Here is a 25724-nt window from a genome sequence, read left to right as displayed (position 1 = left end):
AATTTAAATCACCACTTTCCGTGTGTCTGTTAATTAATGCAAAAAAGGCTGCCTAAATGTGAATTCAAGCCTGATTCAGAAGAGGAAGTGAAACCAAAGATATCAGTGCTGAGGTCAGATGGCTCCTGGCTGAAAGCAGAGAATACCAGAAGGATGCTCACCTGTGTCTTACTGACTATGCAGAGGCATTCGACTGTGTGGATCATAACAAATGACGGATAACATTGCGAAGAATGGGAATTCCAGAACACTTAATTGTGCTCATGGGGAACCTGTACGTAGATCAAGAGGCAGTCATTCGAACAGAACAAGGGGATACTGCATGGTTTAAAGTCGGGAAAGGTGTGTGTCAGGGTCGTATCCTTCCACCATACCTATTCAATCCGTATGCTGAGCAAATAATCAATAAGCTGGACTATATGAAGAAGAACGGGGCATCAGAATTGAAGGAAGGCTCATTAACAACCTGTGTTATGTAGATGATACAACCTTGCTTGCTGAAAGTGAAGAGGACTTGAAGTACTTACTGATGAAGCCCAAAGACCACAGCCTTCAGTATGGATTGCACCTCAACATAAAGAAAGCAAAAATCCTCACAACTGGACCAATAAGCAACACCATTACGAACAGAAAAGACTGAAGCTGTCAAGGATTTCATTTTACTTGGATCCACAATCAACACCCACGGAAGCAGCAGTCAAGAAATCAAAAGACGCATTGTATTGGGTAAATCTGCTGCAACAGATCTCTTTAAAGTGTTAAAAAGCAAAGACCGGCACCTTGAAGACTGAGGTACACCTGACCCAAGCCATGGTATTTTTAATCGCCTGATATGCATGTGAAAGCTGGACTACGAATGGGGAAGACTGAAGAAGAATTGATGCCTTTGAATTGTACTGGAGAAGAGTATTGACCGTATCAGGGACTGCCAGAGACCCAACAAGTCTGTCTTGGACAAGTACAGCCAGAATGCTCCTAAGAACCAAGGATGGCGAGACTACGTCTCACATACTTTGGACGTGTTATCAGGAGGGGTCAGTCCCTGGAGAAGGACATGCTTGGTGAACTAGAGGCTCATCAAAAAAGAGGAAGACCCCCAACAGGGTGGACCGACACAGTGCTGCAACAGTGGGCTTAAGCCTGACAACAACTTTAAGGATGGCTCAGGACTGGGCCGTGTTTAGTTCTGTCGTACGTGTGGTCGCTATGAGTTGGAACCAACTCGACGGCACCTAACAACAACAACAACAAACGTAATCTTTTGTTTTTTTTCTTTTTTAGAAATGGAGCCCGGATAGCACAGTGGTTCAGAGCTCGGCTGTTAATCAAAAGGTCAGCAGTTCGAATCCACCAGCTGCTCCTTGGAAACCCTCTGGGGCAGTTCTACTCCGTCCTACAGGGTCGCTATGAGTCAGAATCGACTCGATGGCAAGGGTTTTTTGAGAAATCACTTTCATTAAACCAGAGGACTAATAAGGAAATGTGTTAGGAAACACTGCCCCTAACATGTAGCTAAGGAGCCTTGGTGGTGCAGCAGTTAAGCATTTGGCTCCCAACTGAAAGGTCAGCGGTTCCAACCATCAGCAGCTCCACGGGAGAAAGATGTGACAGTCTGCTTTTGTAAAGATTACAGCCTTGGTAACTCTATGGGGCGGTTCTAATCTGTCCTGTAGGGTCACTATGAGTCGGAAGCAACTCAACGGCAATGGGTTTTGAAGGTCCACCACAGAATGAAACTTGAGCCATTTGCGGGAGATTCAAGTAATTCCTGATTCTGAGCCCAGGGACAAGTGGAGACCCACAGAGAGTGGGGAAGAGCCCCAACCTTCTCCTTCCTGCTGGTCAAGGTCCTACTTACCAAAATCTGCTGGATTGTGGTAGGTCGGGCAGTTCAGACCTAAATCCCTCAGATAAGGGACCAGATTGGAGACTTTCCCCCGATACACACACTGTCCTTGACTTAGGACGTAAAGCTGGAAAAAAAAAATGAGCGGAAAAACATCAACCCCTGCCTTCCTGTTTCGAGAGCAACGGGCACTCTCAGTCAATCCCAGCCTCTCTGTCTCTCTTGTTCTGTGTCTGTCTCTGTCTCCTTTCATCTCTCAGTCTCTCTCTTGCTTTCTCTTCCTCTCATTAGATCTTTAAGCTACCTCCCCAGCACCCTGTTAAAGCTCAAAGGGAAATCCACAATGCGACAGGGAAGACGGAAGATGCTGCGTACCCAAGGATCATGCTACCATATTGCTCTTTTTTTTTGGTCACTAACCACCTGCTAAAGAGCCCTGGTGGCGCAGTGCTTAACATTTTAAATTAGGCTACTAAGCCAAAAAGTTAAAAAAAAAAAAAATTGCCATCAATTTGGTGCAAATAGTCCATGCACTTGGCTGCTAACCAAAAGGTTGGCAGTTCGAGTCCACTCAGAAGTGCCCTGGAAGAAAGGGCTGGTGATCTACTTCCAAAAAAATCAGCCGTGAAAACCCTACACAGCACAGTTCTACTCTGACACACAGGGGGTCACCAGGAGTAGGGGTCAACTGGATGGCAATGGATTCTTTTTTTTTTTTTTTTTTTTTAAATCACAGCAGGACTAGGCAGGTGGGGTCAGGCTGGCATACCTGGTCGAACAGTTCGAAGAGCTTGGCGCTGGGCTGGTGGATGGTGCAGATGATGGAGCGGCCTCCTTGGGCCAACCCTTTCATCAGGGAGACCACCTGGAAGCAGGAGGCACTGTCCAGGCCGCTGCAAGTCAAAGGCACTGTTGAGACCCAGTGGGCAGCGGGACCAAGCCCACTGGCCCAGGAACCCTGCGCCCTAGAAGGGCTTGAGAGCAGAGACTTACAGCTACACAGCCCCTCCCCGAGGTCCCCCTCTGCTTCACCTGCTCCCAGTGGGGCCTGTGCATATGGTATTTGATGCTTGACAAGGACAGGGAAAATGCCCAGTAGTTCTTGCCAAAGGGACCCAGGATGAAAATGGTGGAGGAGTCCCACCTGTCCTGGCAGGAGAGGACTCAGCACTGTCCTAGCAGCTGGCTGGGCCTCCCAAGTGATGGAGAGGGTTGGCCACCGCAGCCCTGGTCCCTCCCCATACCAAGGGCTGGGGCAGAGAGGGTAGCTGTCCACGCAACTGCAGGCCAGGGCTTTCTCCAGCAGGTGTTCTACTGGAGCTCACTGAGGGCTCTTGCTGGGGCCCAGGGTGCCCTTTCCTCTTCCCTCACTCCCCCCAGCACCTCCTGACCCCCTTAGGCTCTGTACCCTCCATTCCCTGTGATAGATAAGGTGACTGAGTATGTGACAGGCAGCCCCCCGCAGCCCACGCCTCCCTCGCCAGCGACACCAATGTTCTGCCCAAAGGTGCTATTTTAAGGGCTCACTGCAGTCACTTGTTTTGAAGTATCTTTACAGGGCTGTCTTAGTTCCGCCCACCGTGGGCTGGGCACTGTGCAGGGCCTGGGCACAGAAGGCACAGACCCCTCCCGAAATCTAACTGGGCGGGGGAGTGGGGGAGGCAAGTGGGCATAAACTGGGCAACATGGAGACTAGACAGAGGCAGTTAAGAGGATCCCCGACCCTGCCTGCCCATCGCTGGCTGTCCTGCACTTGCTGCAAGGGGCAAGTGAGTATCATACAGTTAGGAACAGGCATGGCCGAGTTACTGCCTGTGGGCGTCAGAGCCAGGGTCTTGGAGTATCATCCCAGCGTACACCCACAGGAGGTGAACAGGCATCTTGGGGAGAAGGGGCTGGGCTTGGTTAGCCACAGAGAGCCCAGGTGAGCAAGGTGAGACCAGAGTCTTCCTCCAGCCTTCTCTGAGCCTCTAATGTGCTGAGGAGCACGGTGTATTAGGATCCAGCGTTCCCAGAACACATCTGACCCCAGGACCCTTCTCCAGGGCACTGCAGCGCACTGGCCCTCAGAGCGGTTGTGCTACTTCGGGGCCCACTTTATCACAGGGCCCACTCACATACAGAAAGCACCCTGTGGGGGTCTCCCCATATAAGCCGAGAACTTGATGTCTCTTGAGGAAGAGGGAAGGAGGTGGAAGTTGGTTCTCGGCCCTATGACCCCAGAACACAAGCAGAAAGAGGGGAGCAGCATAGCATGCCTCCCCCTGGGAGGCCACGTGACAGAACTTAGTGTTAGGGGCCCCCCAGAAACTGCCGAGCTGGGGGTACCACCAAGCAAGGAGGCACAGCCCCTCCCAGATGCTCCCCTGCACTGACTCACCTGGTCGGTTCATCAAAGAACATGACGGGTGGATTGTTGACCAGCTCCAGTGCAATGGCCAGGCGCTTCCGCTGGCCACCTGAGAGGCTACCCGTCCGCGTGTTGGCACAGGATAGCAGGCCCAGCGCCGTCAGGATCTCCTTGACCTGGAGGAGCAATGCATCTAGGGTCATCATGAAGACTGTGAAGACTGCCTGCCCAATCCACCCCGCAAGGGCCCGGAGGAGAAAGACCACCTGCCCTCCTCCAGCTGGAGACAACCCTCATTTTCTCACATAGATGCCCAAATTGGGACTCAGCCAGGCTGCCCATTACCAAGGGGGCATGCTCCATTCCTCTAGGCAGCGCTGCACAGAGGGCATCGAGTCAATTCCAACTCATGGTGACCCCACGTGTGCAGAGTAGAACTGCTCCACAGGATTTTCAAGGCTGTGACCTTTTGGAAGCAGATCACCAGGCCTATCTTCCCAAGCACCTCTGGGTGGATTCGAACCGTCAACCTTTCAGCTAGTAGTCAAGTGTTTAACCATCTGCACCATCCAGGGATCTAAATATTTCTGTTGGGTGGATGGACTAAAGGATAAACAAACAGATGGGTGATCAGGTTTCTGATCAGCACAAAGGGGGTCATGATGGTATCACAGGGTTGCTGTGATGATTAAACGAGAAAATGAATGCCAAGTGTTTGCCATGATGCTGGGCACACAGCAAGCATTCAAGCCAAGGCCAACTATGAATGACGTTAATACTCTTCCTGCTAACAGGAAGCAGAGCAATGGTGGTTCAGTGGTAGAATTCTCTCCTCTCTTGTGGGAGACCCGGGTTTGATTCCCGGCCAATGCATCTCATGTGCAGCCACCACCCATCTGTCAGTAGAGGTTTGTGTGTTGCTATGATACTGAACAGGTTTCAACAGAGCTTCAGACACAGGGAGACTAGGAAGAAAGGCCTGGCAACCTACTTTTGAAAATCAGTTCATGAAAACCAAGTGGATCACAATGGTCCAAGCCCCAGCCGATCATGAAGTGGCACAGCACTGGGCAGCATTTTGTTCCTGGGATTGCCATGAGCCGGAGGCCTACGTGATGGCAGCTAACAGCAGCAACAAATGAGGAGAACGTGAATGGAGCTCCCGGAGACACACAAAGCTACAGGCCAGTCCTCTCAGGAGGGAAGGAAGTCATTTGTGCACTTATAAATAAGAATCCAGGTCTTTGAACAGCAACCAGACCTTGAAGCTGACTTGCAAGGATGAGGGTGTCTGATTAAAGCAGTCAGTGCAACCCAAGCAAGCATCAGTGCTGGCTCCCCGCCACAGGGAAGCAAGCTGGACACCAAGATAGAAACGGTGCACCGTGGACGAGCCCTCCCTGTCTGCTTTGATGATTGATCCAGGAGAGACTCCGGAAGGGGAAGGTCAGCCAGCTTCCATGCAGGCTGTGGGGCTGGTTTCAGCAGCAGTGTTCAGAATCCGCCTCCAAGGCAGGCCCACAGGAAGGTGGGGCTGGGCAGCAGTCCCTTCCCTGCCTCCACACCAGGCTCCCCTCCCGGGGGCAGCCCACCTCGGGGCTCCAGCCAGAATTCACCCACTCCAGTCCCTGTCCCTGGCAGGCCAGCCCTGGGTGCCAGACCCTTGTGGCCACAGCGGGCGACCCCCACCCAGCAGGCTCTCTGGGGAGATGAGGTCATCCAGAAGGAGGAAGAGCTTGCAAGGAAGAAAATTTTTACTCCAGCTCTTGAATTGTGTATGCACGGTCAGTACAAAATGCAGCTTTGGTAGAGAAAGAAAGAGGGCAGTGCTGCTCAATGGCTGGGAAGCAGGTGGTGGAGTGTGCACCTGGGGTCAGAAGGAGCCATGTTCAAATCCTGCTGCGGCCTCACTCTGGATGCTCCCCTTAACCCAACTCCATCACCTCCTTCTAGAACGTGTTGCCTTTGAGTGATACGAACCTGGAAAGAACTTCAGTGAGCTTCTTCTGGAAAAGGCTTATCAGGTGGGGTGGAGCGGGGAGGACGGTTTCTCCTGATCCCTGGTCGCTCTCTATCTCGTGCAGACCCCAGCTGCTGGTTTTCCCACAGAGAGGCTCGTGTGGTCCTCTTCAACACTGGCCCAAGTTGCAGGACCCCTGGTTGCTACAGCTTGCTTCTGTGGCACTCCACAAAAATAGCACACCCCTTTCCCCCACCCACTGTCCTTTAGTCCTCATAGTCGGACAAGGTTCAAGACCGACTCTAAATACTTCGGAGTCCCCGGTAGTGCAAACAGTTAATGCACTTGGTTGCTGGCTGAAAAGCTGGGGTTCTTATTCATCACGAGGTGCCTCAGAAGAAAGGCCTGGCAACCTACATCTGAAAACCGGCCAACGAAAACCCTATGTGTCACAACTGTCGGATCCCATTGTGCATGGGGTCGCCATGTGTTGGCAGCTGACTCAGTGTTGGCGAATGGCAACAACAGCAACAGGTCAGGAGCCTGAGATGGTGCAAATCGTTAACGAGCTCAGCTGCTAACTGAAAGCCTGGAGGTTTGAGTCCACCCAGAGGTACCTTGAAAGAAAGGCCTGGTGATCTACTTCTGAAAAATCAGCCATTGAAAACCCTATGGAGCACAGTTCTGCTCTGACACACACGGGGTCATCGTGAGTCGGGGTTGACTCGATGGCAACTGGTTTGGTTTTTTGGTTTGGCCCGATGCTTTCTTCTTAGGCAGCTCCTCGTGCTCGCTGAGGGTCTCCTGGGCCCACCCCCTCATCCCTCCAAAGAGGGCGTTGGAGATAGGGACCACACAGTGGGCCATTTCCCTCTCCCTGGCTCCTGTCTTCACCGCCAAGGGGCCTACCACCCTTTTTTTCCAGCATTCTCTCAGAAGGAGATCTACTTCCAAAATTCAGCCCATGAAATCACTATGGATCATAAGAGTCTGATCCACGACCCATCACTGAGACAGTGCAGGACCAGGCAGTGTTTTCGTTTCCTTGCGCATGGGGTCGCTGTAAGTCAGGGCGGGTACAAAGATTGGTTTTGCTTTAAAACCAGTGACAAAGAGCAAACAATGGGATTATTTATTTTTATATCCTCCCTAAACAAAGCACTCCACCAGAGTCCACCTGAGCCACCCGGGGCCCCTCTTGTATGCTCCTTCCTCTGGGAGTCTGTCTCTGCAGCCTCAGGCCAGCCTCTGAAGACCCTGCTCCTGATGAAGCCACCTTACTCGTTGGAGAGCTCCCAAGGGCCAGGGCTGCTTTTCCAGGAAACAGGAAAGGCCATGGATAACACATTCCACCACCTACTAGAACATTCCATTCCATTGTGCTTCCACAAGATATGAAGAACTTTGCACCCATGTACACACAGGAGCTGGAGGGAAATGAGTCAGGGCATGAAATCCTATTTTGTCCTGGAAGCAGCCCCATGGATGAGTTCTCAGGGAGGTGGGGCCCGCAGTCCAGATGAGAAACAAGAGGGCCAGTGAGTTACGGAGCAGCCCCAGGCCATCCCGGGCTGGGGGCTTCTGGTGAGAGACGTGTGCAGGACCGTTTGGTACCTGCAGATCCTGCAGCGACAGCTTGGTGTGCTGCTCAACCCAGAGAAGATGAACCTGAAGGGAGGCGAAAGTGTTTTACCCTCTCAGAGACGGTTTCACCACAGAGCAGCACTAAGAACCCTTACCCAGTCCACATTTTTGCTCTTATAAACCCTGCTGAGAAGAGCACGAGGCTTTCTTAAGCCTTTTTCATAGGCCAGGTGTACAGGGGACGCCCACAGTGGTAAGCCCCTATCCACCTGAGGGACTGCACTGTGGCTCCTCCCAGGAGATGGCCCCCACTCCCACCATGGGTGCCATCTTTCCCCTGTCCCATCCCTTCTGGTCGAGTAGGCACAGCAGGCTCTTGTGGCCCACTGCTAGGACCCTCACCAGCCTCGCCAGATAAAGGGCTGCACGCTGGACTCTGAAGGTGAATAGCTTAGAGTCATGGACAAAGCTGAATAAGCCCGGCTGTTGTGTTCCTCAGTGCAGAATGCCTGCCAGGACATGCTCACTGGTCCACCCAGCCCTTTACAAGATCAACTTTGGCATACTGTGATGGCTTTCCTTTTGGTATGATGCTGGGAGCTATGCCACCAGTATTATAAATACCAGCAGGGTCACACATGGTGGAGAGGTTTCAGTGACGCTTCCAGACTAAGAGGCCTGGTGATCTGCTTCCTAAAATTAGCCAATGAAAACCCCATGGGTCACAAGAGAACACTGTCTGATATAGTGCTGGAAGATGAGCCCGTAGGTAGGAAGACACTCAAAATAAACACTGGCTGCAACAATGGACTCGAGCATACCAACGACTATAAAGATGGTGCAGGACTGGGCAACATTTCTTTCTGTTGTGTGTGGGGATGCCGTGAGTTGGAGGCTATTTGATGGCAACTAACTACAAATTGCATTTGAAAAGCCTGATTGAGTTAGGCTAGGGCTGCACTGAGGCCCTACCACAGCCTATACATGGACCACATCTGCTCTGATGAGTTCAAAGACTGTGAAGACATCATCTAACTCAGCTTCGCATTAGCTCCAAAAGGCAGGTGGGGCTGGTCTTATGACCTCACATGACTGCCGGGAAGCCCAGAGGACTGGAGGCAGGCATTCAAGGCCAATAGTGGGTTCCAGGAGGCCAGGGCTGGAGGTGGCTCTGTATACCTACAGGGTCTTCTCTGTGTTACCAAGACCCTTGAGGACCTCCCTCATTTGCTCAGCCCACAGGGTGTGACTCCCAAGCTGATCTTCTCTGCCGTCACCCCTGTCATTAGTCCTTTGGTTCTAAGAGACAGAATTCCCTCTCCAGCTCCTCACCCTTCTCCTCCAAGTCAGGATCAGTGCTGTTTCTGCAGTGTCTCTTGGAATCTCAGAATCCAGTTACTTATTGTGGAGGCAGCTATCTGACGGCCCTGTGGAAACCTGCTGGGGCTAGTTGAGTGAACAGACTGGACTGAAGCTCCTACATTCTGTGGATGTTTCTCATGTATCTTCAGGCCCAGGAGACTGGAAGAGGAACATGACATGGCTTGAGAGGGGCCAGAGGACACCACTATCCTCTCCTGGCCTTTCTTCACAGTGCCATCTTGAGCTCCTGACAACCCCTCTCTCCCAGCCCTGCAGTGGACAGCTTTCTCCTGCCTAGCAGTGGGGACCCTGAGCCTGAGGTGGGAGGAGAGGTGGGGCACTCACTCCATTTCTCTCCAGCCAAGCACGGTCCCATCCTTTTTTTGATATAAGTTCATCTTCAGGCTTACCCAGAGGTCTCCGGGTGGTGTAAATGGTTTGCGCCCAACTACTAACCTAAAGGTTGGTGGCTCGAACCTACCCAGTGGTGCCACAGAGGAAAGGCCTGGCCATCTGCTCCTGTAAAGCCTGGGAAACCCTATGGGGAAATTCTACTCTGTCACGTAGGGTCGCTATGAGTTGGAATCGACTCAGTGGCAACACGTTTGGCGTTTGGTTTTCAGCCTAGCCAGAGCCAGGTTTCTCCTTGGACTGTGTTCTGACACTTGGTTTCTCCTCCGTTCAACCCCGTAACTAAAACCAATCCTTTGTGATTGACACTTGTCTTCTGTAAGTTGGCATAATAAAGATTCTCGGGTGCAGCTGCCGAAGGCCTGGGAGGTGGTGTGTGTATTGTACGCAGGTGTTCAAGGTACGCCATTTAGAAAAGATCAGCCGTCAAAGCAGCCCTCTCCTTTAACCCAAACAATGAAGTCACGAGACCTTTCTGCCTCCATCAAGTGACAGAAATGCATGTGGTTTCCACATCTTGTTGTTCTGGCTTCCAGAAATCCATTTTAAGGAGTCCCCGGGTGGTGCAAACCATTAAGCCCTTGACTACTAACCGGAAGCTTGGCGGCTTGAATCCATCCAGAGGCGTGCCTCGGAAGACAGGCCTGGCAATCTGCTTCCAAAAAGTCACACCCTTGAAAACTGTAGGGAGCAGAGTTCTACAGTGCACACATGGGGTCGCCCTAAGTTAGAATCAGCTCCACGGCAACTAACGAGACGCCACCTTACTGCTTCCAATCTCAGAATAGGAACTCAGAGGCGCTCCACGCGAAACATCTGGAGTAGCAACGAGAGGCCCCTTACTTCTCACATAAATCAGGTTCTACCTGCACCACGCACTCCAACCGCCCCCTCCAAATGTCATGGGCTGAATCAGAAGAGTTCTGAAGGGGCGGTGTGGTGAGGAGTGGAGAACGTGGAGGGAGAGCAAGCAGTCCAAAGGGAGCCCACCACTTGTCTCATACCAAAGTGGTTTAATTTACTTTATACCAAAGTGGTTTAATTTCCGTGTAAGAGGAGAGGGCACAAATGCCATGACTAGAACTGCTATTGATATTTCCTTAGCATATTGGACCATATTCTATTAATCATTCTGTTTGATATCAAAACACAAGGAGCCAAGTTATACCACTGATATTAACCCTGCAAATCCTACGCTTTCAGCTGGCAGCATTGTCATCCTTTAAGGGTGTTAAAAGGCAAAAATAATATTTTATAAATGGAGTCCATCAAATCCTGCTCTTAGGCTGAAGATTACACGAACATTTGCCTGCCAGGGGCCCATCACTGACCCATAACACCTGGGAGAGGACACAAGACAGGTTTCCGTTCTAACCAGTTGCCATGGAGTCGATTCCAATTCGCGCTGACCCGAGGTGTGTCAGAGTAGAACCGTGCTGCCTAGGGTTTTCAGTGGCAGATTTTTTGGAAGTAGGACGCCAGGCCTTTCTTCTGAAGTGCCTCTGAGTGGACTTGAACTGCTAACCTTTCAGTTAGCTACCGAGCATGATGGAGTCTACCCAGAGGCTCCTCAGAAAAAAGGGCTGGCCATCTACTTCCAAAAATGCAGCCACTGAAAACCCTAAGGAGTACGTTCTACTTGGATACACATGGGGCCACCGTGAGGTGGAGCTGACCACAGCAATTGGCTCCCGGGGGAAGGAACTGTCGACAATCAGTCAAAGGAGTTAGGAGGTCCCAGACATCATAGAAACTTGTTTATTTTTTTAAAAAAGCCTTGTTAATAGCAGGCAAGAACCAAATTTCTTCTTGTGTGGGTGGGTGGGTGGAGGGTGGCTATTTTTAAATAAGTGGCTAAGCACCATCATTGTTAGTATTTTATATATATATAAAAAAAAATTAATCGAAAGGGTATTACATACAGAAACAAGCCAAGCACTTGGCCCAACCCTGATGCTGGTTCTGGCCACCTCCACTTTCAGACCACTGACCCGCCACGTCCTGGCTACTCTTGTGCCATGGCTTCTGGCTTGGAGAATCAGCGCTGTGACTCTCTCCAGAGCCACCTCTCTGGGCCCCGCCTGCTCGGCCACAGCCCTCTCCCACACGCAGAAAGCGGTGAAAGACTAGGCGAAAACAAATCAACAGAGACTCAAAAGAACCCTCCTGTGCATGTTTTCAGTCTAGAACCGTGGCGCAAAAAGTTAAGTGTAGCTCGGCTACTGACTAAAAGGTTGACAGTTCAAATCCACCCAGAGCTGCTTCAGAAGAAAGGCCTGGCGATCTATTTCCGAAAGATCACAGCCTGGAAAACTCGATGGAGCACAGTGCTACTCTGACACACTTGGGATCACCGGGAGCCAGAGTCAGCTCGACAACAGCTAGGTCTTTTTTGTTTTGTTTTGCTTTAATGGTTCCGTGGTAAAATTCTTGCCTTTCATACTACAGACCTGGGTGTGATTCCCAGCCATGTACACACCTTTTGCACAGCCACCGGCCATCTGTCATTGGAGGCTTGTGAGTTGCTATGATGCTGGACAGGTTTCAGTGGAGCTTCCAGACTAAGACGGACTAGGAAGAAAGGCCTGGCAATCTACTTCTGAAAATCAGCCAGTGAAAACCCTATGAATCGCAATGGTCTAATCCATAACCAACCATGGGGATGGTGCTGGACTGGGCAGCATTTCCTTCTGTTGTGCATGGGGTCACCATGAGTCGGGGCTGACTCGACAGCAGCTAGTAACAACCAAACGACAAGGACCCTTTGCAGCCCCAAAGCATCGCACTCACCATCTCTCTTCTGCCTTCGTCCTTCTCCTGAAGCTTCAGATGTGCAGACACCTGCAGGGGACAAGAACAGCTGTGTCGAAGCAGAAGGCATGGCTCCCGGCAGGGCCACAGAAGCTATGGGATGAAGTTCCCTTAGGAGCCTCACACGGCCACACTCTGAGCCCTGAACCCGAGGGGCTTTCTGCATCGCCTGGATGACTGAGGAAAGCCTGGGGGAGGTCTTGGCTTCCTGCTTCCCTTGGCTTAATAACGGCAGGGCCATAGGGGAGCACTGGGTGCCTTGGACACTTCCTTTTATCTCAGGAGAATTCTCAGCTGTGGCAACGAGGCAAGTTGAATGCTGGCAATTCAGAGCTAAGGAGTCACCAGGCATCAGGGCTTGATGACCGACCACAAGCCAGCTGTTAAGCCATTGGTATATTCCCGCCCACAATGGAATATTAACACCACAGAAGTTGGCAGATGCTACATATCAGGGCAGCTTTTTCTTTCTTTTTTTTTAAGGTCTTGTTTATCAGCACACCACTGGGCCCCTGATCTGGCACGATAAAACCCTGAGGTATAATTCATCGTGCCTGGCATATCTGCCTTGGTTTTGCTCCACTGACTTCTGTGGCCTTGGGCAAGCAAATAAGGAGCCTTAGTTTCCTCATTGGCACAACAGGAGATTAAAATATTCTCACCTCAGGAGCTAGTGAAGTTGCTATAAGCATCAAACAAGAGTCCCTGAGAAGCTGAGGTGAGTGGTGGTGCAGTCAGGACGCCAGCCCGAGACAGGGCCAGGCCCAAGCCAGCAGGGCAGAGGACAGCCACCTGCTGTGTAGCACCTGATGTCACTGCTCTGTCTGCCACGTGGTGATGGGGATCCCAAGTGATACACACATGTGCACTTGTGTCTGATAGGTGAGTGAGCTTCAGGAAAATTGGCAGCCACTCTATTCTACGCATGTCATGGTGCCTTGAGAAGTAAAGGGTACTCTAGTCTCAAGTTAAAAGTAGTAGGCAGAGGTACTGTGAAACTCTCAGAATCAAGATCCAATTGAATGCCATTTTGAACCTAAAAATACTTCACATGGCAGAGCCTGGTGACAAGGTTAGGGGGAGGGCAGAGATGACAACAGAAGCCACCAATCTTGCCTGCAAACAAAAGCAGTGACTGAGCTGGATATTAAAGCCACATTTCTCAGCACGAAACGGTGTGCTTAATTCATCAGGTGGCTGAGCAGCTCAGCCCAAGGTGAAGCAGCAGTTCAGGAACCAACGAGGTATGTATAAAGCTTGCATTTACCAAATACACAGAACAGGGAACGTCCTGGTGAAGAGAAACATCCCAAGGGGCTGCTTCACCTAGCTACTTGCAAACTTCCCCAAAACTCCCCTGCTCCCATCACTGTGCCCATCTAGAGGCCGGATAAACATCTGGTCTGCCCAGCACACAGGCCTGCCTCAAAGGCCGAGCCTTGTGGGGAGGTATCTCCCGCCTCCCAGAACACTCAGTACTCAGGAAAGGTGAATGAGAACAGCCCTACGGGAACCTCCCTTTCTGGTTCCCCACAAAGCAGCTTAGGGAACAGATCATGTAACTGAAAAATGAACCTGCTTCTCTGAACTCAGCTCAAAGCCTCTTGGAATCGCCCTTCAGACAAAATGCTCTACAGCTGCCATGCTCTGACACCGCCAGGCAGTATCAAAGCCAGGCGCTCAGGGCCCGTCCTTGCAAGCTGGGAAAACCAAGGCAAACACCTATCTCCTAACCGAGGGTACAGAGCAGGCCAGGCTGAGAATCGTGTGAGGGCAAAGCAGAAAAACAAAGAGCCACCCCCCACCCCCACCCAAAAGAACCCTGATAAGCAACCAAGGCTGCCCACTAACTTTCAACTCTTGGGGGCCCTTCCAGAGAATTCTGCTGCCCACAGTTAAGTCAGTGTGGCATAGGTCAGCGTGAGTTGGACCTTTTTAAAAACATGGCTCTGGAAGCCCAGGATCATAGCACCAGACTGGATCATGGTCTGTTCAAAAAGCACAGCCAGGCTGTTCTGGAAACTTCTCGTATAGAAAGCCACCTGGACACTTCTGTGACCCCAAAAGGGTGAAGCCATTTTTAAACTTTCACAAATGCTGACCTCATCCACCGAGGGCTTAAGTGAAGACATTACAGAGAACCTTATTAGGAGTGAGAAGAAATGGTGACTGAGTTTTAATAGCAACGGGCATTGACTGAGCATTAACTATACACTGGGATGGTATCTCTGTGTTACCTGCATTATCCCACAGTAGCAATGAGCATTAACTGAGCACCAACTGTATGCTGGGACTCTCCTTCTGTATTACCTGCATTATCCCATGCAATATTCAAGGCAACCTTGCATGGTCTTACCGAGGGGGAACCTGAGGATATAAGAGGTAAAGCAAGTGCCTGGCAAGGAAGTCAAGCTTAGCAGTTAAAGGCAACACCTTGAAGTCAGAGAGACCTGTCTCTGAGTCCCAGTGCAACCATCATCAGCAGCTGTGTGACTTTGGGCTAATGGCTTACTCTCTGGGGCTCCATTTCTATTCTGCTTTCAGAGGTTATAATAGCTCTTGGCAGAGTGGGTATGATGGCCGCATAGAGCTGTGTGCATGCAGGGCCTGGGTCTGGCAGGGTGTAGCTAATGCTGGATTCATTCCCCTACCTGAAAAATGGGCGAGTTGGTGATTATGACCCTTGGAGCCCAAACTAAGGAAGCAGGTTCACCAGGACTTGGCCCCCATGTCACAGAACGACTCAAGGATGGACTGACGGGGAAGGCAAGGTCCTTGGCCCACTGGGGGAATAGTACTGTGGCTTCCCAGGGAATGATCAGCTCTTCTCAGAAACTTGAGCACGATTTGACCGTCCAAGGACTATGAGAAAGCAGGGTCTTGGGCGTTGGTTTTCAATGACGCTGTCCAAACAGCATGCCTCTTGTGTATTAGAACAATGCTAGAAGGAGGGGTTGCTGACCACTTGCAGGTGGCCTGGCAGAGCCGCCAGCCCCATGTGTTGCTGGGTACTTGACAATGCCTCTGTCTAACGTGGAGGTGAGAGGTGAGCAGCCAGGTGGCTGGAGCAGCAGGTCGGCAGGGGGACTCACCATCATGGCCTCCTGGACAGTGAGGTGCGGCAGCAGCATATCATCCTGCATGATGTAGCAGGACACCTTTCGGAAGCAGCGCAGGTCCCGGGGCATGCCGTTGATGAGGACTGCCCCTTTCATGCCAGTCTCCCTGCAGGGCGACAGGAAGAGAAGTGTCATCATCCAGTCGCCAGCTCCTCCTGCTCCTCCACCCCCTCCCAGCATCTTTCCAGGTGAACCATCTGCCATAGAAACACTGAGGGGAGCCCTGGGAAGAGAACCCCAGCAACCTGGAGGAAGGAGTCACACAGAGAAGATGTCCGGCAGGGGAAAGAGAAGCCCAGTACCCGGCCTCCCCAGGGATGGTCTATTTATAGACAGTGGTAGCAGCTACGTTTTCTTTGCCTGTTAACACACAACAAAGACATTCATGGATGCTCCTCCACGCGCTGCCACGAGCTGGGAGGTGCACCTCCTGGTTGTGCAAGGGTTTGTAAGACTGGCTTCTAAGCAATGGCCCCAAAGGCCAAAGACTTCTGCAGTCGGGATGGCCAGTATGTCAGAGCCTATTTCCGAAGACCCTACTCTGACACCAACTGGGAAGGAGCGCCCAGCTTAGTCTTCGGGCTCAGGTGGCTCAGAGAGAAGAGGGCCTGGGCCCTGGTCCAGCTCAGCCAAGCAACGGTCCTTCTCTACCAGGCGGGGCTGTTCTTTCTGACCAGAGTGTACAACTTGGGAGCATCCCATGTGGAAATGTGAAGATGGAAAGGACATGGCCTCACCAGCCAGACTCGTTCATTTGTTCATTCATTTATTCACTCAAAGACCCTTTACTGGGTGTCCATACTGCCTGACACTCTTCTGAGTGCAGTGGCCTCGCCCTGAGAAGTGGATGTCTTAGCCTCTCTACCCTCATCTCCCGCTTTGGATTCATCTTTTCCAGCCCTGTCTCCCAGGTGCTAGGGAGAGCAGAAGCATAGAAGAGTCCACAGAGACCAATGAATGAATGTACATTCTGGTTTCCCCCTTCATTCAGCCCATCACTGTTGACTGAGGACCTGGTTGGTGGGTCTCTTCTTTCCTCCACGGATTGGGCTGGGATCCAGGGCTGCTCCCTGGGTACCAGGCCCTAGGCTGCCATCTGGAACGCTGGAATATACAAGCACAATTCAGGGGCCCCACGGCTGGAAAAGAGCTGACCCGCAGGAAAGACTCCCTTCTCCTATGCCCTGTCATGACCTTGGGGAGTGGGAACTTGACTTGAACCTTTAGAGGTGATGGCAACAGGAAGGAAACTGTCGTAACTGAGATGTCTTAAGTTCTTAATTTCCATTATTAAAGAGTAATTTAAAAGTCCTAAGGAAAGGGGTGATAGTTATCTTTTTTTGTTGTTTTTTTGGTAAATTTCTAATTATCGTTTACCCTTTTCTAAAGATAACAAGTATAACTCATGGTAACTGAAAAGAGCTGGCGCAAGAGAGTTTTGTTTTTTTTTTCAAACACTTCTAAAGATCCTGTTTTCTAACCATTCACAATGAATCACATTGGGCATGAAATTGTGGTTTCCAAAATGCCAAACAACTAACGTAATCCCAGCAAAAGGTTCAGGAACTCTGGGCCTCAGCCAAATGGTTCTCCTCATTGTCTTCGGAAAATGCTTTGTCTTACTCTTCGACACTCAGTCATACTTGTTCTCGTACAATCTCCTCCTCCCGACCTTGACCTTTCTGCTGCTTCTTGTTCCATAAGACCTAGCCAAAGGCTGAGCTCCTTCAGGATACCACACCTGTTCATCCTGCCCCAGGGACCCCTCTCCCCTGAGCCTGTATCCGTTCTCCACCCATTCTGCAGCAAACATGCCGACTATCATGAAGGTGGCGCAGGACCTGGCAATGTCTCAATCTGTTATACATAAGGTCACTGTGAATCAGAGCCAGCGGAATGGCAGCTAACAACAACCGCCTTGTCATACTTCAATGTTATTCTCTTCCCTGAGCTGTTTCCCTCACAGATTTCATAGCTCCTTGATGGTAAAAATCCCCCTCATGTTCCACTGGAGCCATCCTGAACCGTAGGAAGTTACCTCCTGTGGACAAGAACATTCCCAGGTGACCGACTGAAGTAGCATCACTGTTCCCGACCAGCCAACACACCTGGGTGAAAACCTTGCTTACCCATCTGTTTGCTCACCTGTACCCAGCCAGGATGTTCATGAGTGTGGATTTTCCAGCCCCAGAAGGGCCCATGATCGCCACCAGTTCACCACTGTTGAATTTTCCAGAAATTCCCTTCAGGAGGGTCTTGTATCCTACAAAAAGCAGAACGTATTAATTTTGTAATGATCACAGGATTCATTTTGTCTCACACAGGTATGCTTGGCTGCAAAACTGTGTCAAAAGGCAACACTTTTCTTGCCACGTTATAAAATGAGAAGTTCTAGTCAAGAAAATGGACCTAGCATCTTCTTCATGCCTTTATCTACTTTCTTAATTGCATTTCATGATGTATAATGATGATAATTACCAGGACATCTATAATACTTTCGAGTTTGCAAAGCACTTTTGCATTCATTATTGGATGGGCAAAGAATCTCCCATGCCCATTTGGAATGAGGGAATGGTTGTCCACCACCCATCTGTCAGTTGGTGGTGGCCTGCATGTTTCTGTGATGCTGGAAGCTATGCCACCAGTATTTCAAATACCAGCAGTGTCATCCATGGTGGACAGGTTTCAGCAGAGTTTCCAGACTAAGACAGACTAGGAGGAAAGGCCTGGCAATCTACTTCCAAAAATTAGCCAATGAAAACCCTATGGAACGCAACAAAACATTATCTGATATAGTGCTGGGAGATGAGGCCCCTGGGCTGGAAGGCACTGACAATATACAGTGGCCACAACAATGGACGCAAATATACCAGCAATCATGAAGATGGTGCAGGATCAGGCAACCTTTTTTTTTTTTTTTAATTTTTATTGTGCTTTAAGTGAAAGTTTACAAATCAAGTGTGTCTCTCATACAAAAATTTATACACACCTTACTATATACTCCTAACTGCTCTCCCCCTAATGAGACAGCACACTCCTTCCCTCTACTCTCTATCTGCGTGTCCATTCGGCCAGCTTCTGGCCCCCACTGCCCTCTCATCAACCCTCTGGACAGGAGCTGCCACATAGAATCATGCATCTACTTGATCCAAGAAGCTCATTCTTCACCAGTATCATTTTCTATCCCATAGTCCAAACCAATCCCTGTCTGAAGAGTTGGCTTTGGGAATGGTTCCTGTCTTGGGCTAACAGAAGGTCTGGGGACCATGACCTCCGGGTCCGTCTAGTCTCAGTCAGACCATTAAGTCTGGTCTTTTTATGAGAATTTGGGGTCTGCACCCCACTGTCTCCTGCTCCCTCAGGGGTTCTCTGTTGTGTTTCCTACCAGAGCATTCATTGGTTGTAGCCGGGCACCATCTAGTTCTTCTGGCCTCAGGCTGATGTAGTTCCGGTTTATATGGTCCTTTCTGTCTCTGGGTCTTGTGATTACCTTGTGTCTTTAGTAGTCTTCATTCTCCTTTGGCCCAGGTGGGTTGAGACCAATTGATGCATCTTAGATGGCCGCTTGCTAGTGTTTAAGATCCCAGAAGCCACTCTCCAAAGTGTGATGCAGAATGTTTTCTTAATAGATTGTATTATCAGGCAACATTTTGTTCTGTTGTATATAAGGTTGCCATGAGTCAGCGTCTATTCAGTAGCAACTAACAACAACAATGGTTATCCGGAAGGGCTGGGTGGCTTGACCAGGCCTGGCAGCCCGTGTGAGTGGGTCCTAGCCCCACACCCCACCACTGCCCATCTTACACTGCCCCTACCATGGCAAACATGTGCATTACCAATGTATTCCTACAAGAGTTTATCATTTGAAGCCACATAAAATCGCTTCAGGATTTCTGACAAGTCTCCATTTGACAGCATCTTAAAAAAAGAAAAAAAAAGTAGACATCCCAAGCAAAACTACGGTCATTTTTTTTCCCCCAAGTAAACTGTTTAAATGTACAATAAATAATAGAATAGAAGCAACCAGGTTCATAAAGGAGTCCCTGTTTGGTGCAAATGGTTAACACACTCAGCTGCTAACCAAAAGGTTGGAGTTTCAAGCCTACCCAGAGGCACCTCAGAAGAAAGGCCTGGTGATCTATATCCAAAAAAATCAACTATTGAAAACCCCGTGGAGCGCAGTTCTACTCTGACACACGTGGGGTCGCCAGGAGTCAGGATCAACGCAACGGCAACTGGTTTGGTTTAATGACTCCTAATTCAGAAACACCTCTCAGTGCAGTATCAGATCAGAAAGTACCCCTGGGTGATCAAGAATCATCAAATATAATATTTAAGCTCCCAGACTTGATGTTCAAAGGGATTTGATGGGAAAAGGGCTATCAGGCTGCTGTACAAACTCGCTTGGCTTGTACTGTCTCCCTCATCGTTGACCGGCCCCTCCCTGAAGCCCCATACCAGTGTGTGCACAGGACCCTGGCCAGATTCTGGGGAGTTCTCTACCTGCCATTCTCTCACCTCCCACAGGTAGGACACAAGGACATTTCCAAGCTGTCACCAGGTGCCTCCTTAATTTGGACTGGGAGTCCCTGAGGCCTTGTTTAAGTGAGGCAGAGAGAAGAGGAAGCCAGAGGCAGGAAGCCTGCAGCTCTGTGATTCTGACTCATTATGGACAGCACCTGTCGCCTGGGGAGGGTGGAGAGTCCTCCCGTGAGGAAAGGGCAAGAGAGAAGATGGAGCTCAGTCTAGGAGAGCAGCGTGGAACCGCAAATGGATGAGAGTCCTGGGGTCAGGATGTGATGAAGGAGGTTAGCAAACACAGGACACACGAGAGCCAAAGAAGACTAGTCCAGAGAAGGGGACAGGGAGCCCCAAACCCCTCCATCCAGCAGGGGCTGAGTCTACCCTCAGCAGACAGGCGGACAGAAGAACCACGGGCAGCGGAGACCATTCCTAAGTATAGCCACTTGCCCCACAGCTGGCAGGCCCCTCAGGACGGCGCTCCCGGCCTTAGGACCAGGCACGTTGGGGACTTCAGCCCCATGAGCACCTGGATGACATCAACAAGGGAGCGCTGTTTTCCGGGTGCTGCTCATTACGGGTCTCCTGCTGACTCAGTCAGAGTCTGGGTTACTCCCGAGCAAACCCTTCTGTGAGTTGTTCCCTCCCGAAGCTCAGAGATGACTCCAGGCTGACCCCATCAACAGAGCTGCCTGAGGACACAGAGGGTGGCTTAGGTGATCACTGGCCCCTTGGGCCCCAAGCACAGTCTACACACTGGAGTCATGAAGCTCATGAGGAAAACCTCCTTGCACCTCTTTGGGGCTCTGGAAGGTTCTTTCCCTTGGGCACCAGAAGGAGAGCCCAATGGTCCTCCTCAGGTACAATCACTGCAGGGCAAGGCTCTCCACTTTGACAGGACCTGGTGCTGGCCCTCGGATGTTGAGGTCCACTGGGGCACGAGATAATAGGACTAGCTGGAGGAAGCTCAAGGGGCTGGGATTCCAGGGCGCTAGGAACAGGATATGGGGTGGGAGCAGGGGGAGCACTCAGCCTTTTCAAGGGAAAAGGCAGAATGGTTGAGGGCATGCTATCGACCATGGTCTCGCTGTTTGGACCACCACACTGGAATCTGGAGATCGGCATGTGAACCCCAGTGCTGAACTGAGGCTCCAGCAAGCAGTTACTTTGCCTGATAAGGTGGATGACCCAGAAGGAAGACAGACGTTGGCCCCAAGTTTATGGGGGAGACTGGGGAGTGTGGGTAAGGTGCCGTGGAGCCGTACCCGGGGTTCTCTTTGTGTGAGACCTATGTGGATCCTGCAGTGGAGAAAACATTAGGCTTAACTGAGGGCTGGAACCTATAATGCTAGAAACCCACTTTTCTTTAAAAAGCAACACCCACACATTAAACCAAAAAACCAAACCCACTGCTGTCAAGTCGATTCCGACTCATAGCGACCCTATAGGACAGAATAGAATTGCCCCATAGGGTTTCCAAGGAGCTCCTGGGGGATCCGAACTGCTGACCTTTTGGTTAGCAGCTGTAGCTCTTGACCACTGTGTCACCAGGGTTTACACACACACGTTAGGGAGTGAAAAATCTTAAAAGTGACCTTTGAAACAGAAGTCAAGTAAAGAGTGATTTGCCCAACTCCTTGACAACCAGAGCCGATCCCGGTGGGACAGTGCATATTTAGAAGGGGTTTTGTAGGTCTCAGTGGGATGTGGAGGGATGAGATAAACACCTGTTAGAGGCTTTCCTGTTATAGCCATATTTTGTGTCTCCACAAACACATGTATCTATTTATGTAATGAAATCATCCTTTACAGAGCCCCAGGTTTTGTTCCTCTTACAGAAAAATAAAATGAAGACGCAACGTCTCAGGGCTCTCTGCCCTGCTTTCCTGCCAACGAGGCCTGCTCAGGCTGGTTTTTGGCATGCTGGACACACTGCCTGCCTTCACATACTTCTCCACTCCTGTTCACAATCCTGCATGTGCTCCACTGTCTTTGTGGTTGGGACAGCAAGTTCCCAGATGACAAGCCCAGAATCACCCAAGAGGCAGGGCCATCAGAGGCTCATTATCGGTCCACACAGGGTGCTGGTGTTCTGTCTTTATAACAACTAGACCAAATTCAGACCACCACAGCCAGACCAAAACCTAGACCATCGCAGCTACCAAAACCCAGACCACCACAGCCACCAAAACCCAGACCACCACAGCCACCAAAACCCAGACCTCCACAGCCAGACCAAACCCAGACCACCACAGCCACCAAAACCCAGACCACCACAGCCAGACCAAAGCCCCAGAGACCCAGGCCACATGCGGGGCCTCTGCAGGTCCAGATGGGAGGAGGAAGAATGCTCCATTTAACTATATTGCTGCCATTTCCTCCCTTCCCTCCACTAACCCCAAGGTCTTTATCAACTGCTGTGTCCCTCTGAATGCTGCCTGCTAAGGAGTAATGGCGCATACAATTTAATGCCTTTTTAGGGGACATGAACCCGGTTTTGGTTAATCACGAAGATCAAAAGAAAAGCTGTTAGTTCGGTTAGGCAGGATGTGTTAATTCCATCCTCTGAGAAACGGAAAGAAAAGGAGGAACCAGAACCAGAGGTGAGTGTGGGCTCTGAGCTGTGGCCCTGGTCTGAGGAATTAATTCACTGCATAATGATGTGACCAGGATTGTCTGTCTTCTTAATCACCACGTCCGGTGTGCCTATAACTGTGCTTGGCACACATTGGTTACTAAAAAATAAATGTTTATGGAGTTAAGGAGCTGAAGGTTACCACTTTGCATAAGTGGACTCAGAGTGACACCCACCATCCCTTGGGGAAGCCACTCATGGCATACTGAACCAGAAGAAATTCTGAACGGCCCCTGGAGGACCCGCTGCCTGGGCTCCCCTAAAGTCTACTCACAGGATGGACTGACTTCTGGGCATTGAGCTTGTAGAGGGGCCACAGGTGCCTCTCTGTCTTCCCGTATGTAAGCATAAACCCATCCCTAGGCAGATGGCACAAAATCACAGGTAAACCTTTATATAACAACAATCAAAGCAGGGCTTCCAACTGGCTTGAACCAGTTCAGTCATGGCTGACAAAGTGAAGCCAGACCCAAAGTTTTAAAATTTGGTTGATGTGAAACGATAACCAGAATGGGAAAAATGGAATGTGAGACTCGGAAGAGGCTTAGTGAGCCCTTTCAGGAGCCTGATGTGGGAGACTGGGCTACTGGCAGGACTGTGGAGAGCAACACACATTCAAAGCGGTGTGGTCTGCCGCCATCTTTGAGCGGGGCACCACTGTTTCTGACTCTGCTTAGAATCCAAAGGGAATGACAACTGGTTGCTATGCATTTACACTGCCCTTGGTTTCTAAGAGAGAGATTAAGTTTTGACCTGTAACTTTTCCTGTTCCGGTTAAAGTTCCAGATCACTCAAATTTTGAAAATTTGGGTCTGTTCTGATTTCACTTCCTCAGCCATGACTGGACTAGGAAGAACTGGTCTGAAGCCGTGAATCAAGGTGTGCATATTATTTATTTGAGAGTGATCACCCTTCAATGCAATTTTGACTGAAGTTTAGGGCAGAGAAAAGTGCACATGGCGTAAGCCATGCCGCTCAGCTTGATGAACTTTCCCAGACAGAACAAACCCTTGTAACCTGCGCCCAGACAAAGAAACGGGGTGCAACCAGCCCTAGAAACCCCTCGTGCCCCCTTCCTGTCACTTCAGTAGGTAATTGCTTTGAATCGTACACAGAAGCCCAGGGGTGATGATTTTTAGACAGAGGAATAAATGCTTTCCCAAAGCGGGGGGGGGGGGGAGTCTTGCCCTCCTTTGGAAATCAAGACAACACTCCTTTGCTCCTGGGAAAAATTAGGGAGCCCCCATTTGATGTGAATTGCTCCCCAGTAATCCCATGAGCACTTGTTGCCTGCTGTGTGATTCTGCCCCCAGGACAGACTACAACCTCCTCCACTCAGCAGCTCCTGGGATGAGATGATTCTTAAGCCGGATGTATTTCAGGAATCCAGGGATAAAGAGTATGTATCCACTGTTTACATTTGCTATATAAGCTACGCCCCTTTGCACCTATCAGCCTGTCGTACTGTGCTGGCTTGCATGTTGCTATGATGCTGGAAGCTATGTCACCAGTATTTCAAAAGCAGCAGGGTCACTCGTGTTGGACAGGTTTCAGTGGAGCATCCAGACTAAGAAAGACTAGGAAGAAAGGCCTGGCAATCTACTTGAGAAAATTAGCCAATGAAAACCTTAATGGATCACAACAGAATGTTGTCCCATATAGCACTAAAAGGTGAGCTACCTAGGTTGGAAGGCACTCAAAATGCACAGTGGCCCAGTGGCCACAAAAATGGACTGGAGCATACCAGCAATCATGAAGATGGTGCAGGACTAGGAAGGTTTCATTCTGTTGTCCATGCGGTTGCCATGAGTTGGAGCAAACTTGATGGCAACTAACAACAACAACGTATCAGCTAAAGGCATCTTACAAAGAGAAACACTATTACCAACCTACAGGGGACGTGCAGCAGTGCAGCTTCAGTCTCAGATGAGGGAAGCAGTTTTTCTAATTTTGTAGAAATCTTCCCTTGAAGGGGGAAGGTCAGAGAGGTCAGCACTTGGGCAGAGGCCCAGGATGGCAGGGTGTGGGTTCCAGGAACCACCAGTGCTGGGCAGGCACTCCCTGAAAGGCAGCAGGGCACCAGCCTTGTTCACATTGTTCCGTTTAACCCTCTCAGCAAGGGGAACACCGGGTTCTTTTCCATGTTTTTCAGATGAGAAACAAGGGCTCAGAGAGGGTTAATGATCTGTCCAAGGCCACATGGCTGGTCAGCAGAGGAGTTAAGATTCTAACCACTTCTGTGGACTGAAGAGGTGGGTTCTTACCCTCGCGGTCACGTGCACCCTTGCCAACCCAGCCCAGCCCAGCCCACACCAGCTTCCCTTCCTTCCCTACCTCCTCCTATCTGTTGGCAGGTTCCCGGTGAACCCCCCAGTCTTATGATTCAGGAGTGTGTGGTTAATAAAATGGTTAAGAGTGTTTTATGGTTTGGACTGTGTCTCCCAAAAAATACGTTTAAGTCCTAACCCCCAGCACCTATGGATATGCTCCTGTTTGGAAAGAGGGTCTCTGAATATGTTACATGTTAATGTGAGGTTATACTGAAGTAGGGTGGTGTTATGGATTGAATTGTGTCCCCCCTAAATATGTGTCAACTTGGCTAGGCCATGATTCCCAGTACTGTGTGGCTGTCCTTCATTTTGCGATCTGATGTAATTATCCTCCATTTTGTGATGTGTTGTAAATCCTAGCCTCTATGCCTGTGGTTATGGTCCTATTTGGGAGTGAGCTGTCCGTTATGTTAATGAGGCAGGATTAGGGTGGGATGTATCTTGAGTCACCTCCTTACTAGACAGTGTGACACAAGTCACCACCCTTACCCCAGTTACCACCCTTACTCAAGTCATGCCCTTACTTCAGTCACACCTTTTATCTTACATGAGATAAAGCAGAAAACAAGCTAGCTGAGATAAGGGCCTGACTACCATCAAGAAAGAAGACCCAGGAGCAGAGCACATCCATTGAACCCAGGGGTCCCTGTACTGAGAACCTTCTAGACCCAGGGTAAGATTGATGCCAAGACACATGGAGATCCCCAAGGAATGCTGGACCCACAGATGTTCAAAGCAGACAAGGACCTTCCCCCAGACCGACAGAGAAAGAAAGCCTTCCCCTGGAGCTGGCAC

The 25724-nt window shown here is 50.3% G+C and overlaps 1 protein-coding gene across 1 annotated transcript in view; it reads right to left on the bottom strand.

The window, feature by feature from the left end:
* The window catches only part of ABCG1 (ATP binding cassette subfamily G member 1), a 93801-nt gene that overhangs the window by 16716 nt on the left and 51361 nt on the right, over positions 1–25724 (bottom strand). Inside the window, exons 3-8 of the mRNA XM_003419025.3 lie at positions 17589–17706; positions 15417–15549; positions 12304–12354; positions 4227–4372; positions 2616–2739; positions 1859–1973 (exon numbers count right to left, since the gene is read on the bottom strand). Coding sequence (XP_003419073.1) covers positions 1859–1973; positions 2616–2739; positions 4227–4372; positions 12304–12354; positions 15417–15549; positions 17589–17706 — 687 coding nt within the window. The remainder of the gene's footprint in view (positions 1–1858; positions 1974–2615; positions 2740–4226; positions 4373–12303; positions 12355–15416; positions 15550–17588; positions 17707–25724) is intronic.

The sequence above is a fragment of the Loxodonta africana genome, chromosome 2 (assembly GCF_030014295.1).
Source record: "Loxodonta africana isolate mLoxAfr1 chromosome 2, mLoxAfr1.hap2, whole genome shotgun sequence".
NCBI classification, from domain to species: domain Eukaryota; kingdom Metazoa; phylum Chordata; class Mammalia; order Proboscidea; family Elephantidae; genus Loxodonta; species Loxodonta africana.
Note: the sequence above shows the minus strand (reverse complement) of the source record. Positions and strands in the feature narration are given on the sequence as shown.